The sequence below is a fragment of the Carettochelys insculpta genome, chromosome 3, assembly GCF_033958435.1.
Source record: "Carettochelys insculpta isolate YL-2023 chromosome 3, ASM3395843v1, whole genome shotgun sequence".
Lineage (NCBI taxonomy): Eukaryota > Metazoa > Chordata > Testudines > Carettochelyidae > Carettochelys > Carettochelys insculpta.
Window position 1 is genome coordinate 15,861,665 of NC_134139.1, and position 14,630 is coordinate 15,876,294.

The window sequence follows — 14,630 nt, forward strand, 5'->3', positions numbered from 1 at the left end:
GAGAGAGACTTTGTGACAGATTGATCATGTGCTGCAATGTATACGTGACAGTGTGTGGGGGACAGTGACAGAGAGTGCATCTACACTAGTCCCATGTTTCAAAAGGGTGCACAATTTCAAGAGACTGGGGAGTGTCCACATGCATAACAGCCTCTTTCGAAATTGTTCTTAGCAAAAATAGGTGCTAATTTCAAAATCGCTCTTCCCATCTGATTTCAGGAAGAGCAGCCCCTTTCAAAATTGATGGTGGTGGACACAGGGAGTGCAGACACGCTCTAGCAAGCCCCAGTGGGGCTCTACGGTCTCCAGGGCCACCCTCTTAAAGCTGCACAACCCCAAAAACCTTGTGCAAGAAGATGAGAGCATGTTCAGAGCCTCAGGAGCACAAACTCTGCCTGGCACACGCTCCAGCAGCACAGACTGCAGCTACACAGCCCACCAGCTGGATGGCAAGCCCCTCACACTCCAGGGAACCCCAGAAGACCCCCTTCTCCCAGCCTAAAGGATCACCCAGAGGCAAGCCACAGCCAGAAGAGGAGGAGCCCCTCATGGACAGAGGCCGAGATTAAAGACCTCCTTGGCCTCTAGGCAGATGAGGATGTGCTGTTGCACAGCACCAGGTGGACCCAAAACACTGAAGCCTTCGATCAGCTGTCGCTGGGGCTGCGGAAGTGTGGCCACCCCCTGCACACAGCTGATCAGGTATGATCGAACGTGAAGGAGCTGATTCAGGCCTATAGCCAGGCCAGGGACACCTGCAAGTGATCAGGAGCAGGGGCCACCTTGAGGTGCCCGCACAACTGCAAGCTGGACCAGCTCCTCGCCCTGAAGGACACCCCTGAGCCAGGAGCTGTGGTTGACGTGGCCAGCCCCGACTGGGACCAACGCAGAGGTGCACAACTGGCCAGCACCATCAGGCTGGACCAGGATGGTAGCAACAGGGAGCAGCTCAGAGAATGAAGGCCCCCTCGTCACTGCAGTCAGCTCCAGCCCACTCAAGACAGGTGTCCCTGGATCTGTTCTCGAGAGCCCCCGGTAGGTAGCAGATGGATCGGGCAGCCATGGGGGGTGACGCCATCCTGCGGCCCCTGGCTGCATCCCAGACCCAGGCATGGTGGCATCCAGCACCTGTGCCCATGGACAGCACCCCGATCCTCCCAACTGGGAAGGGATGCGGAGGCCGGACTGCAGCTAGCAGGCACGCCATGGATGTGGCCCCAGTGGCCACACAGGACTCCCGGGGGGGCATTGGGTGAGCAGATGCTGTGTCAGGGGATGGTGGGGCCGCCGGGGACAGGTGGCAGCATTGATGGGTGCCCCTTCTCCCCCTTGTGTCTCCACAGAGTCACCCTCCAATGGCCGTGCCAGTCCCATCCCGGATGCCAGCACACCAGCCCCGCCATCCGACGGAGCCAGGGAACCCCCATCCCCCCCAACTCAGGCTGCTGCCCACCCAGCCCCAGAGGGCCTGATGTCACCACCACTTTGACTCAAAGGAGGCTACAGTGGCCCACATTGCCGCCATAGAGGAGCAGACTGCCGTCCTCCAGGAGTGACTCCTCATGGAGTGGGAAGACAGTGCCTGGTGACAGGAGATGTGGGGTTAGTGGCCGCAGCGGCCCACCGGTGCCTTGCCCCCCTGCCCTGCTGCCCCCCTGCTGCCCCACATGCTGCCTCCTCCCACTCCTGTCCCCACCCTGCCCTCACTGCCCTTATCCCAGCCACACTCTCCCCGGCCACCCAGATCACACTGGGACACTGGCTTATTGCCAGTATGAGCCAGGGGAAGCCTGCCACCCCACCCCTCCCAGCCCCCACACAAGGGGTGATGCCCACAGCCCCTGCTCAAGCCTACCTCCCTATTGTCCTAGCCACATCCCAGCCCCTGACAGGGCCCCCACAACTCGGGTGGATGGGGTCCCTGCACCTGCTGAGGGTCCTGCCCCTCCATGCCTGTGGAGGACTAGGCCCACCTGTGCTCATGTCCCCGTCTACAGATGCGTGTCCCCCCCATACATAGTTCTCCCTCATTCACCCCTGTACCTAGCTCCCAGTTTTGATGACCTCCCACCACTTGCTGTTCAAGTGCGCTTTACTTACATGTTGTTTGTTGGTTAAGTGCTGTTAAGTAAACTGTTGTGTGGTGCATCCGGTGCTTGTGTGGGTTGTGATAAGTGGTGGGTACCAGGGGGATGGGGGGGATGTGATAATGGGTGGGTATGAGTCGGAGGGTGCCTGAGGAGGGTCAGCGAGGCTCCCAGTTGAAGGCCACCTGGAGGGCCTCCCGGACCCTAACACCATCCCTCTGTGTGGGTGGCTACTCATACCCGGGGCCGCCGTCTGCAGCCAACCCCTGCACAAAATGCTCACGCTTGCCCTCCACTATGTTGTACAGGCTGCAACCACCCTGGGGACGCTGACATCCAGCCAGGTATTCAGGCATTGGAATGCCCCTTTAGGCATCCGAAGGGCAGCTCCACAGTATTGCGGGCATGGTTGAGGCAGTGATTAAAAGCATCCTGGCTGGTGGTGGTATGCCCTATGTCAGGGCACATCAGCCATGGCTGCAATAAGTACACCCCGTTGACCATTATACATGGTGGCATTGTGGTGGCCCGTACGGGGAGCTCCCGGGCAGGGACATACATGCCCTCCTCCATGAGGTGCCCGAGCCGGCGTTCCACAGTACGCAGGTGTCATGGGCTCACCAAGAACTGTCCACGCAGATGTCGCTGAACCAGCCCCGAGCATCAAAAAGTGCCTGCAGCACCATCGAGTGGCACGTCTTGCAGTTTATATAGTGGCCTGTGCTGTGGTCCAGGGCGTGGATCACTATGTCAGTGCCATCGAGGGCACTGAAGGAATTAGGAAGCCTGATGGCCGCAAATCCTGCCACGGCATCATCCAGGTCCCCAAGGTGGACGGTCCTCCGCAGGATCACACGGTTGATCGCCTGGACCACCTCTGTGAGGGGAGGCATTGACATGTGGGTCTGCACAGTGGGGAGCCCCATGGCCCTCTGTGCCCTACCCCCTCCCCTGCAGGACTCCCCCACCCAGAGGCATGGTCCCCACTTCCCAGGTTGTGTGTGCAGCCCCAGCCTAGCTTACCTCCAGGATGACTGCTCCAAACAGTGGTCTTGCCCACCCCAAATTGGTGTCCCACTGAACGGTGGCTATCTGGGGTGGCCAGCTTCCACAGCGCAATCCCCACGCATTTCTTGACTGGGAGTGCAGGCTGCATGCTGGTGTTCATGTACTGCAGGGTAGGTGTGAGTCACTGGCACAGCTCCATGAACGTCTGCCTTGACATTCAGAAGTTATGGAACCAACTTTCATCATCCCACTGGCCCACCAGTTCCCGCTGCTGGGCTGGCTCCAGAGGCACCATGGGGAACAGCGAACAGAGTGCTGCGGTTGCCCTGTGGCCAGGGCCTGCAAGACCCTGGTGCGGGGGTTTGTGGGCTGCAGAGCTTCCATCATGGACAGGATGACCATGGCCATCTGGGTGCTTGTGATGGTGGAGGCATCAGCCTCAGGCAGCTGCTGGCGCTCCATGCGCAGCGACGTTCTCAGAGCATGGTTTCTGCAGTGCTGTCTGCTGCTCTGCGGTGCTCTTGTCTGCAGGGTGGGTGTGTTTGGGGGGGGGCGCCCTTTAAGGGAGCCGCTGGCTGCAAGACCCAGAAGGGCTTGTCGGCCACGTGACCCCATGTGTGGTGTTTCCTGGCTTGTTCTTTCAGAAGGGCTTGTGTTGCTGTGTGGACACTCCCTTTCGAAAGACCAGCAGATGCTTGTGAAATAGTGGACCAGTACAGTGATCCGTTTTGTGTGTGTGGCCATGGTTCTTTTGAAATCCCTTGTTTCAATTTAGATCTTCGGTGTTCCCCTTTCAAGATGTGTGTAGTGCAGACAAAGCCAGAGTGTCTGCACCGGCTGCTGCTGGGTAAATTTCTGAGAGAAGCCACCCTCTGTCTCTTCAAGGGAAATCTGTCCTGATCTGTACTCCTTAGCGAACCGCTTACCATACATGCATCAGACTGGAGCAGCTCCACGGTATGTCTCCCTTGCCCTGATCTCTGCTCTGCAGAGATGAGGTACAGGGGCACAGGAACACCGTGTCTTCAGTACTACCCTCTCCCTCAAATGCCTCCAGCTCTGCACAGCTGGCAGGAGACTGCTAGGAGCAGCTTGGCTACAAGATGGAATAAGGGAGTGGGGGGGAGGGGCAGCTGAACACATGCTGCTGACTGTAAGTACGTATGTTCTATTAATCAGCTGCAGGGGTTGGAGAGAAATGATTGCTGGACCAGATTCAGCCCCCAAGGCTGATTTTGCCCAGCCCTGTATAGACAGTTCCCAACATCCAAGTGAAAGAACTGTATAAATATAAAACTGATTTGTCTTTTATTATTTATTTTACACATACAATGCTAAAAGTGAGTTCCTGCCTACAGGCCACGTCCTTATTTTTAATTGAAATATTTAATATTTGTAGTAGGTCCTGCATATTTTAGAGATGCACATTAGCAAGAATACGAAATTCATCAATTCAACCATCTAGTGCTTCCCTGAACAAAGCTTAGGGGAACAGTGAACAAAAAAGTCCCCAAGGAAGATTGTCTCCCTCTTAAAGCAAAGCCTACGTTGATAACCACAGGCCAGATCATGCCAGTACATCTATATCTATATCAGAGTGTCTGTCTGTGAGCCTCTCTGACTATATGTTCAAGAACTCAAACTTTAAGAGCTGGGACCACCAAATTTGGTATACAGCCTCTTCTTATCCTAACTTAAGGTCAAGGTTTGGTTGCCCCAGGAAAATGGGAAGTGCCTGCTCTCCAATGGTTTTCCAGAATATGGAAAGGGAGGGACACAGAAAGGAGGGACAATGCTTCAGATTCACCACTGGGGGCAGAGTGTGCAGCGAACAGCGATACTACAGAGTGACCACTGGGGGGCGGGGGCAGCCACAGCAGGAAAACAGTGGACACCTGGGGATGAGGTTCTTGCCCTTGTTGACCACCCGTCCGAGTTAAGTGTCTCTGTGCTCCAAACCTTTTCCCACCCTTGGACCTAAGTCACAGTGCCAGCCTCAGCCTTCCCGGGACAACTCCCATCTCCCTGCAGACACCAGGGCCAGGAACCCTGGGCCCTGTCCCTGCCCGCCAAAGCTCAGGCTGGGGCCAGGAAAGGTATCCCATCCTGTCTCTCCCATTCCCTCCAATGGAGCTCAGACTGGGGTCAGGGAAGCTGTCCTGTTCCCACATCTCTGAGCTCAGGGGAGGAACGTGAAAGAGGTCCTGGCTCCAACCCAGCTCCCGAGCAACACTGGGTAAATCTCCGAGTAGGGAGTTTAGAGGAAAGAAAGACAGCACCCCACTTCCCATCCTGGATGCTTATGAACAGACACCCAGACCTTGGGTTCAGGCATGGGGAGAGAAATAGGGACTAATTGTCCTTTGTTCCCATCCTACCCACCTGTTATGCTGGGCATCAAACAGGGTGTAATCCAAATGAGACACTGATGGTCAGTTTCACCATAAAACGGGGATGACTGCACAAGTAATTTGCCTGCCTGAAGAAAGGTGGGGAGCAGGGAAGGAATTCTATTCCTGTACCACCCATTAATTGTAGACCCATGATATAGGACAACATAAAAAGAGTGGCTTTTAAAAATAGAAAAACTATTCATGTATGAAAGTTCTTGCTTCTCAACTGACGTATCAGCTTTTCATTGAAAGAAACAACAAAAATGCTAATTAAACGTACTGCTGTATCTGAAAGGATAAAGGATACTGTCTGGATAAAAATTCCAAAGGTAATTAAAGAATAATGTAAGAAAATTCTCCAACTGCCAAAGACTATTGTGTAGACTTCATGTACACAGTTCACGCCAAAGTACAGTATTGCTTGTAGCACTTAAAATCTCACGTGCCCCTTTGATCTTTTAAAATTTCCATGGAACACATTTCAATCAGATGCATTCAATTAATAATCAAACTCTACTTATTAATCTAAGCTTAAATGTGCTAAGTAAAATAATATACTCCATATTTTGAGACTTTAGGACATTAAGCAGTTTCTCATTCTGAAACGTTATATATTCTACCTTTCCAATAAATCAGTTTTTCAATTTACTCCTTTTGGGAATTCACTTGCTGTAACACATAATGCAAAATCAGCAAATTATTAAAATACTGATGTAGTAATTCAAGTGAAGCAACTAATGAGTTATACAGTTCACTTCCAGAAGCAGGGAACTGTGTACATTAAATATGTCAGCAATATTTTGTGATTATAATAAATAATTTAGAGTTGGAAGGTGAACTACATAAAATAATTCAATTCAAATAGACTTCTATGCAGCTGCTTTTTGGAACTGAATTTATTTGGAATAATTCATGGATGCAACTTTTCCAAGTTTTAAACTTAAACACTTGTTTAATAATTCAGTGCAACTTATGTCAGTGAAGGATCAGCAAGAATTTGAGGGTGATTTTTGATAAACTGAGAATGCTCTTTTTCAGACTACAAATTCAATTTGAAAGCAGCATAATTTAAAAGATAGCTTAAATAAAGGTAAAATATTGGTGTCCAGGCAGACCTCACCTATCTAAGCAAACATTGCTATTCATGGGAAAAAAATGAAGCAAAACAAACAAAAAATAAAACCCATATTCCATCCCAGTTGTCTCATATTCATTATGATTTAGTAAGCAAGTTCATTTTCTTCCCCACCCCATAATCCCTTAATTAAGCACGTTTGATACAACAGAAGGGACGTGGACATGCGGACAACTAGAAATCGAGCATAAATGCAAACATGTATGTCTTTTACCCATAAGTCGGCAACTGATTATTTGCAGTGCTGGAAATTGTAAGATAAAATAAGGTTACCAGTGTGTCAGGTGCTGGGGAAAACATCCACACAAGACGACATGGTTACTGCCCCAAGGTGTATTAAAATCTAGAATAGGGGTCAGCAACCCCCAGCATGTGTGCCAATAGAGGCATGAGAGTCAATTTTCATCAGCATGTGAGGTGGGAGCTCAGCCCTGCCCCGCCCACCGATGCAGCCGAGAGCTTGCTCAAAGTCATGTTTGCCTGCAGATGAACAAAAGACGAGCTAATGCTACCCACCACCACTTAAATGGTAAAGCTCTGCAACTTTATTTATTAATGAAGCTGTTATAAGTAGGACTTAGTGACTTTAAAAAGTATCACTGGCACTCGAACGGTACATAGAGGTCAAAAGGTCAAATACCAGAACTCTGCTTTGGAAAGGTTGCTGATCTCTGATCTAGAAATTATTTATGGACTATGTACAAATGGGAACAACTTGTCACCTTATCACCTTCACAACTAAATAAGTACTAAAAACAACATGTTTATAAATGTTTTAGTGCCATTGTTTAGAAATAAATGTAATTATACCGTTTCTCTTAATTATAACAAATTACTACCATGCTGCTTTAAGAAAGCATCTCATATTTTAACAAAAATATTAAGTTCCCAAGAGAAATGGCAATGACTAAAATATACTGTGGCTGATCATCAGCGGAAGTAGTTAAGAAGGGAACAATCAAAACATATGTCAGTTTATAACATCATCATTCAAAGGGTTCTCTCATTTATATAACAACTTTGGACCAATCCCAAAAATTTTATGAGATATTTGTATGAAAATGGAAAATCTGACAGCAACAAACCAACATCCAGTACCTTGCGAGTATGACGACATTCACAATGCTTAATGTTTTAAGCTATAAGCTCCAGCAGGGGGGCATCGCTTGCAGTGACTCCTCATACAAGTTGAGCCTCTCTCTCGTCCAGCACTCTGGGGACCCAACCGGTGCCAAGTGGCAGAATTTGCAGGACCACAGGAAGTTAATATTGTACAGCACATTACCAACACTTCCACCACTTACTGGACTCTTACAAGACATTGGGCTTGTCTATGCTTGCTTTGAAGTGGGCATTTTAATCAGGGAGATGGGAAATTACTAATAAAATGCTGCGGTGAATATGCAGCACTTCATTAGGTTAATTCTCCCCTGTGGCAGCCCCTGATTACCATGCATCCTTCGAAGGTGGGGCAAATGTAGACAAGCCCATTAAGTGAGTTACAACTAAATGACAGCACAGAACACTAGTATCAGAGAGGTAGCCGTGTTAGTCTGTATTTTCAAAACAAGAAGTTCTGTGGCACCTTATAGACTAGCAGATATTTTGTATGCATCTGATGAAGAGTGTCTTTGCCCATGGAAGCTTAATGCTCCAAAACGCCTGTTAATCTATAAGGTGCCACAGCACAAAACACTGAGAGACAGGGCTGGGGGGCTGTAAACAAACTTTAGGGGACTGTGAAAAACTTGGCCACATCCATGGTAAGTGGTTATCCAGCTAATTAAAATCATGCTGGATTGCAGATGTTGCCAACTGAGCGCCTGCCAGACTGTACTTCTAATTACCACTGCATTTCAAATGAAAAGTGGAAATTTGGGAAGAAAATAATTTGAAAAAGGATTCTAGAACATTCCACTCTGACGGCAGGTAGGTGGTGGCCAGTCTGGTTCTACCTTGTTAGATAAACTTAACAAGTAAGTGATTATCTCATGCCCAAAGACATACGTTATAATAGATTGATACCTAAAGTGACACCTGACAACAGTGTCTGAGTATACCACACAGAGATATTGCAACAGACAGTAGAAAACATACTGCAGAGAAAACCCTATGTTAAACAACCTTTAACACATAGAGGAGAGAGAGCTAAGATGCCTTAAAATTATGAACAGCAAAATTAGGATAAGGCAAGAGAACTGGGACACATCTAAACCAGAAATAAGTTCTTTAACATCAGCAAGCGCGACTCTCAATTTTGCTCAGGCAATAAAATAATGCTTAAGAACAAGCTCTTCCTGAATCTGATCATTTCACATTGCAAAGAAGACAGTCTTCCTTTAACAAGAACACAATGTAATGTCAGAAAAGATGTCTGCAACCCAGACCCAGAGGAAAACTATTCAGGCATGCAATTTGTTTTCAGACGATAGCCAGAGGTGTATATAGATGGCTCTGTACATGTCCTTTCTGTTTAAAATTAGATGCCAGTGTAACCCACACACCCAGGTGCAGTAAACCATCCTATGTAATGCCACCTAGATCACTTCACAGAGAAAGATTAAGTGTCCTCTACAGCCTAAGCAGAGGGCCAGATGGCCTTTAGCTCAAGCTGTAGAAGCACCTGCACTAAGCTCCAGAGATCCCAGGCCTGAGTCTGCCTGTGGACAGTTACAGCTGCTTAGTAGATCTTTTGCGGAACTTAGAGGGCTTAAGACGCCAACCTTGTACCTCGAGTCTCCCCTGAACTATGCTGGGGCAATGGGAATACCAGGCAGTAGTTTACATTGGGGGGATCTGGTTTAGTGTGGTGAGATACTGCAGGACTCAGTCAAACAGAATCTGGCACTGCCATCAATAACAAGGGTGACAATCACATTTTTATCACGTAACAGGAAGTCGTTAGATTGTCCTAACAGCTTTCTTTCCTGAGCCCATTCAGAAACTTTGCTACTAGAAATAAAGTCCTATGTGAACGTTCATAATCTATATTTAATAAGCATCCATTTCTATTCCAACCTATGCTGATTTCTGCTATGGTATTCTTTGGAATGATGAATATTTCACCTATTAGCCTCTGATCAAAAGATTACCAATTGTATCTCTTAGACAAGCCAATCTGTGATAGTTCTGTGTTTTATATGCAGACTGTATGCAACATCCTGTGAAGTTGGCTTCTGGTATAGTTTATAAACCCTGGGACCTATCACATCAAACCTGCCCTCTCACACACCTGGCTGACTTTGGAGTTAATACACAGAACCAGATATATGATTTGAGACTAGAGCAGTTTGGAAATTTGTTCATGAAATTTGTTCTATTGGAAAACTCTGATTTGCCAAAAATGACATTCCTGTTAAACTTCATAAATTCAACAAAATTTCATTTAGAAACTGAAAGACAGCATTTTGATGAAGTTAAAATGGGAACATTCTAAATTCCTGTTCTGAAATTAATTTTCATTTCAATAATTTTAATTTTATATTATACATAATATGAAATAAGAAAACTAGAAACAATGTTTAGGGGAATTATATTTTTGGACATTTCAGTGGTGGAGAAACAGTTTATTACTGAAATAATGGAAATTCCTGCAAAATGCACAAGTTTGTGTTCCTGTTCAGGTCTATATTAAACTTCCAGCCTCAAAGTCTTCCAAATAGTTTAGTTTTAATAGGCACAGGAAATAACATGGGAGGGAAGAAGAGCCTTCAGGAACTCATCCCAGGACCTAGCAAGATCACAGTAATTTCTATTGCATTGTCCACCATGAAATAAACGAAGCATGTTCACCTGTCATGTGCCTCACAGGAGGCTTGAAGCTGATGGGATATTTTTACTATGACATCCAAGCAAGAGAGGAAGGGGAGCAAAAAAATAGAAAACCCCAATTAAGAGTGAAGACTCAAATGTTAGAATGCACACTGTGATGAACTAAGGCACTTTGAGACACTATCCCTCAACAAAGTGTTGGAGGTTTTGAGTACAGACACATTGATGAGGAATAATGTCTCAAAGTGCCTACACTCAAAACCTCCAAAGTGTCCAGAAAGCTCAATCATGTATGTTAAAGCAACCTAAAAGACACTATTATAAAAGGTAAACTAAGGAAAAATGAGAAGTTGTCAAGGTGACTCAATTGGACAACAGCTATGTTGCAAGTGAACTGCAGAGAAGAGCACAGCAATGCACAGCGAGCTCCTCCAGGCAATTCCAAGACAGAATTAACAGTTAGAGGCAACTTGATTTGTTCACAATGCAATGGTTACCTGGCTGATCATTTAGGAATTTCAAAATGTTGCTGAGACCTGCAGGTCTTACGCAAGAAACCCAGATCTGAGAATAAGGATCTTAGACAGCATGTATCTTTGGAAACCCTCTTTCTTTTCAAGCACAGCTCCCACTCTTTACCTGAAAAGAAGGATCCCAATGACTTACCTCTGGGTATTTTAACTTTAAAGTTTTATGCATTTCTCGAAAACGACTGTACCTCCTGAATACTGTCCAGGTCTCATCCACAACTGTTATCTATTCACCAGAAAGCAAACAAACAAAATAAAAACACAGTTTGTCTTTAAAAGAAGGCAGCATATTCAACTGCCATATAAAGCAGACTTGAGCTCTCATATATGATACTACATATTTTGTAAGTTTAGTTAATTTGTCATTTATTACAGTGTACATTGCATTGGGGAAAACATCACAACCGGCTTTTACTTAATCACACAGCCAAGACAGCTTTAGTTATATTTATTCAGTAACAGAGGCTGAACTCTTACTGAATATTTAGCGTGACTTTACTCCACTTCAAAACCTTTCATTGTGTAGTTGTACTGCCTTTAGATACCAAAATTATTATAAAAATTAATGGGATGATCCACTACACCAGAGAACACAGTATTTGTTTTGAATTTCTATACATGTATCTACCATGCACATACACACAGTAAGTTACAACATTAGAGTGTATTCAACATTTGTAAGCTACATTGTAATGGTCACGTAATTTTCTAGGCTTCAGTAGAATATATATCTTCAAAATGCAAGGGGCTCTGGAGCACCTTTACTCACATGGATGTGCACCTTACTCAGATGATTAGTTTCACTGATGCCAATAGGACTACTCCTTGACTAGGTACTTATCAATGTCACTAACAGAGTGGGTGGAACAACCTCTCATGAAATTGGGAATACCTGAACTCACTGTTTCAATGAAAAAATTCTTTTATGATGTTGATTGTCGTTCTCTGAAATTAGTATAAAATTATAGCACTTCCAAATTCTTAACCTTTATACATGCCTGGTATTAAATTACATCTATTAAAGAGTTTAATAAGAGTTATAGCTAGGGCCTTACCAAATTCATGGTTCCCTTGGTCAATTTCAAGGTCACAGGGTCTTAAAATTGGTTAATTTCACCCTTTCATAAATGAAATTTCAGTATGTTGTCACTCTGGGGGTCCAATCCCAAAAGAGGACCGTGGGAGATCCCAAAGCTGTAGCAAGGAGATCCCAAAGTTGTAGGAAGGTTGCAGGATTGTCACACATTTCTGTACAGCCTTCAGAGCCCAAATGCTAGTCAGGGTCAGTGGAGGATAAACACATGGCCCCATAGGTCACATGTCCTGGAGCCCTGGACAATTTGAAAAATTGGTGTTCCAGATCAGTCAGGAGCCAAGGGGTGGAAACCATCAGCCCCCACAGGGAATGTGAAGGCTGAAGCAATGGGTGTTGTGAGCCCTGAATGGAGCTCCAATGGAGCAGGAGCCTGGAGCTCAACAGCCCGTGCAATGGAAGGCCTTTGCTCATGTCACTGAGCCCAGGCAGGAGCTTGGATGGTGTGGGGGGGGCACATCTCAGACATCCCCAACCCCAGCTGGAGCCCAGGAGCAGCCCCTAACTTTAACAGAAGCCACAGGGAGGGCTAGGAGCCAAGGGAAGAGAGTCCAAAGCAGAAGCTGTGGTGGGCAAAAACCCCATGGGGGATATATGCCCCCAGTCCAGGTTCATGAGCTGGGGCAGGAGCCACAGAGGGAGAGGACACCAAGCCCAGGAAGAACCCAATAGAACTTCATGTGGTGTAGTTACAGCATTAGAGAAAAGAAGACAAAACAGAAAAATAGGGGAGCCATAAAATGAACTTGGAATATCAAAATCAGAAGGCATCTGTTTACAAGTTCCTTATTTGGTCACAGCTATGTCATTAATACCATAAAAATTATGATACTTTCATTCCCTCTTGATGTGCATACTACAGAGGAATTACATAGAATTTTGCAAAAAGAAAAATAAATGTGCAATAAATAAACCAAGGAACTAGAAAAAGGTTATACAAAAACCTGATCTCAGAATACTCAGTTCTCTTTTTAACAAGAATGTGACTTTTCAACTGATTTGTCTTTAATACGCAAACCCATCACCATTCCCTTCTTTCAATTTTTTTTTATACAATCCATCTTTCATGGCACAAATTAGATCAAATGCTACTGAAACATAATAAACATTGTTCCATGATGAACTGTATTTCCTTAAAAACAATTTATATCCAATTGCATCTAAATATTTTTATAAATGAATGTTTCAAGGCTTTAATAACATTCTAAATGCACTTACAGTATATATTTATTTTGAACAGTAAACACTGAAAAGAGATTCAACAGCTTTACCCTTTCAGTCAAATGATTTATAATTCACTAAGTATCTAAGCAAATGTTGGATTATACTAGGATGTCATTCACAATGCAAAAATGATACATGGGATAATAATTAGCAAATGTTTGAGCAGCTATAATGCTTAGGTTGCTTCATTATTTTTTTGCCTTAGTCTTCATGGAAAAGGTCAGCTCCCAGATTACGGCAGTAGGCAATGCAGCATGGGAAGGAGGTGGGCAGCCCTCGGTGGGGAAAGAACAGGGTAAAAGCTATTTAGAAAAGTTAGATGCACACAAATCCATGGGTATGGATTTAATGAATCTAAGGGTACTGAGGAAATTGGCAGATGTCACTGCAGAGCTCTTGGCTATTATTTTGAAAACTTGTGGAGACCAGGAGAGGTCCCGGATGATTGGAAAGAGGCAAATGTAGTACCCATCTTGAAAAGAGGAAAGGACAATGCAGGGAACTATAGACTGCTCAGCCTTACTTTAATTCCCAGAAAAGTCATGGAGGGGATCCTCAAGAAATCCATTTTGAAGCACTTGCAAGAGGGGAACTGATCATAGAATCACAGAACAATAGAGCTGGAAGAGACCTAAAAAAGCCATCGAGTCCAGCCCCCTGCTCTAAGCAGGGCCAAACTCATCAGATCAGCCCCGCCAGGGCTTTGTTGAGGCGAGATTTAAACACCCCCAGGGATGGAGACTCCACTACTTCCCTGGGTAGACCATTCCAATGCTTCACCATCCTCCTACAGGCAAAGAAAGCATTAAATACTTCAGCTTCCCTTACATCATCTGTCACTTGGTTACTTCCCTCATCCAGTAGGGGCCCCATGCCCTCTCTGATCACCTTCTTCGTGGTAACATGCCTGTAGAAACTTTTCTTGTTACCCTTCACATTCTTCATGAGTCGCAATTCCAGTTGCACTTTCGCCTTCCTGATAACTGCCCTACATTCTTGAGCTATACGTTATACCCCTCCCTAGACATCTATCCCAGTTTGCAATTTTTGTAAGCTCCCTTTTTGTGCCTAAGTCTTCCAAGGATTTTCCAAGGATCAGGAATAGTCAGCATGGATTCACCAAGGGCAAGTCATGCCTGGCCAATCTGACTAGCTTCTATGATGAGTTAACTGGCTCTGTAGACATGGGAAAATCAATGGATGACACACCTTGACTTTAGCAAAGCGTTTGATGCAGTCTCCCACAACATTCTTGCCCATACGTTAAGGAAATATGGCCTTGATACGTGGACTGTAAAATGGATAGAAAGTTTTCTAGACAGTCAGGCCCAACGGGTAGTGATCAATGGCTCTACGTCCAGCTGGCAGTCAGTTTCAAGTGGCGTACCC

General features: G+C 45.7%; 1 protein-coding gene across 5 annotated transcripts in view; it reads right to left on the reverse strand.

Moving 5' to 3' along the window:
* Positions 1 to 14,630, reverse strand: part of KIF16B (kinesin family member 16B) — a 286,791-nt gene that overhangs the window by 90,637 nt on the left and 181,524 nt on the right. For all 5 annotated transcript variants that reach the window (XM_074989378.1, XM_074989376.1, XM_074989375.1 and 2 more), the window contains one exon: positions 11,061 to 11,150. In XM_074989378.1, coding sequence (XP_074845479.1) covers positions 11,061 to 11,150 — 90 coding nt within the window. The remainder of the gene's footprint in view (positions 1 to 11,060; positions 11,151 to 14,630) is intronic.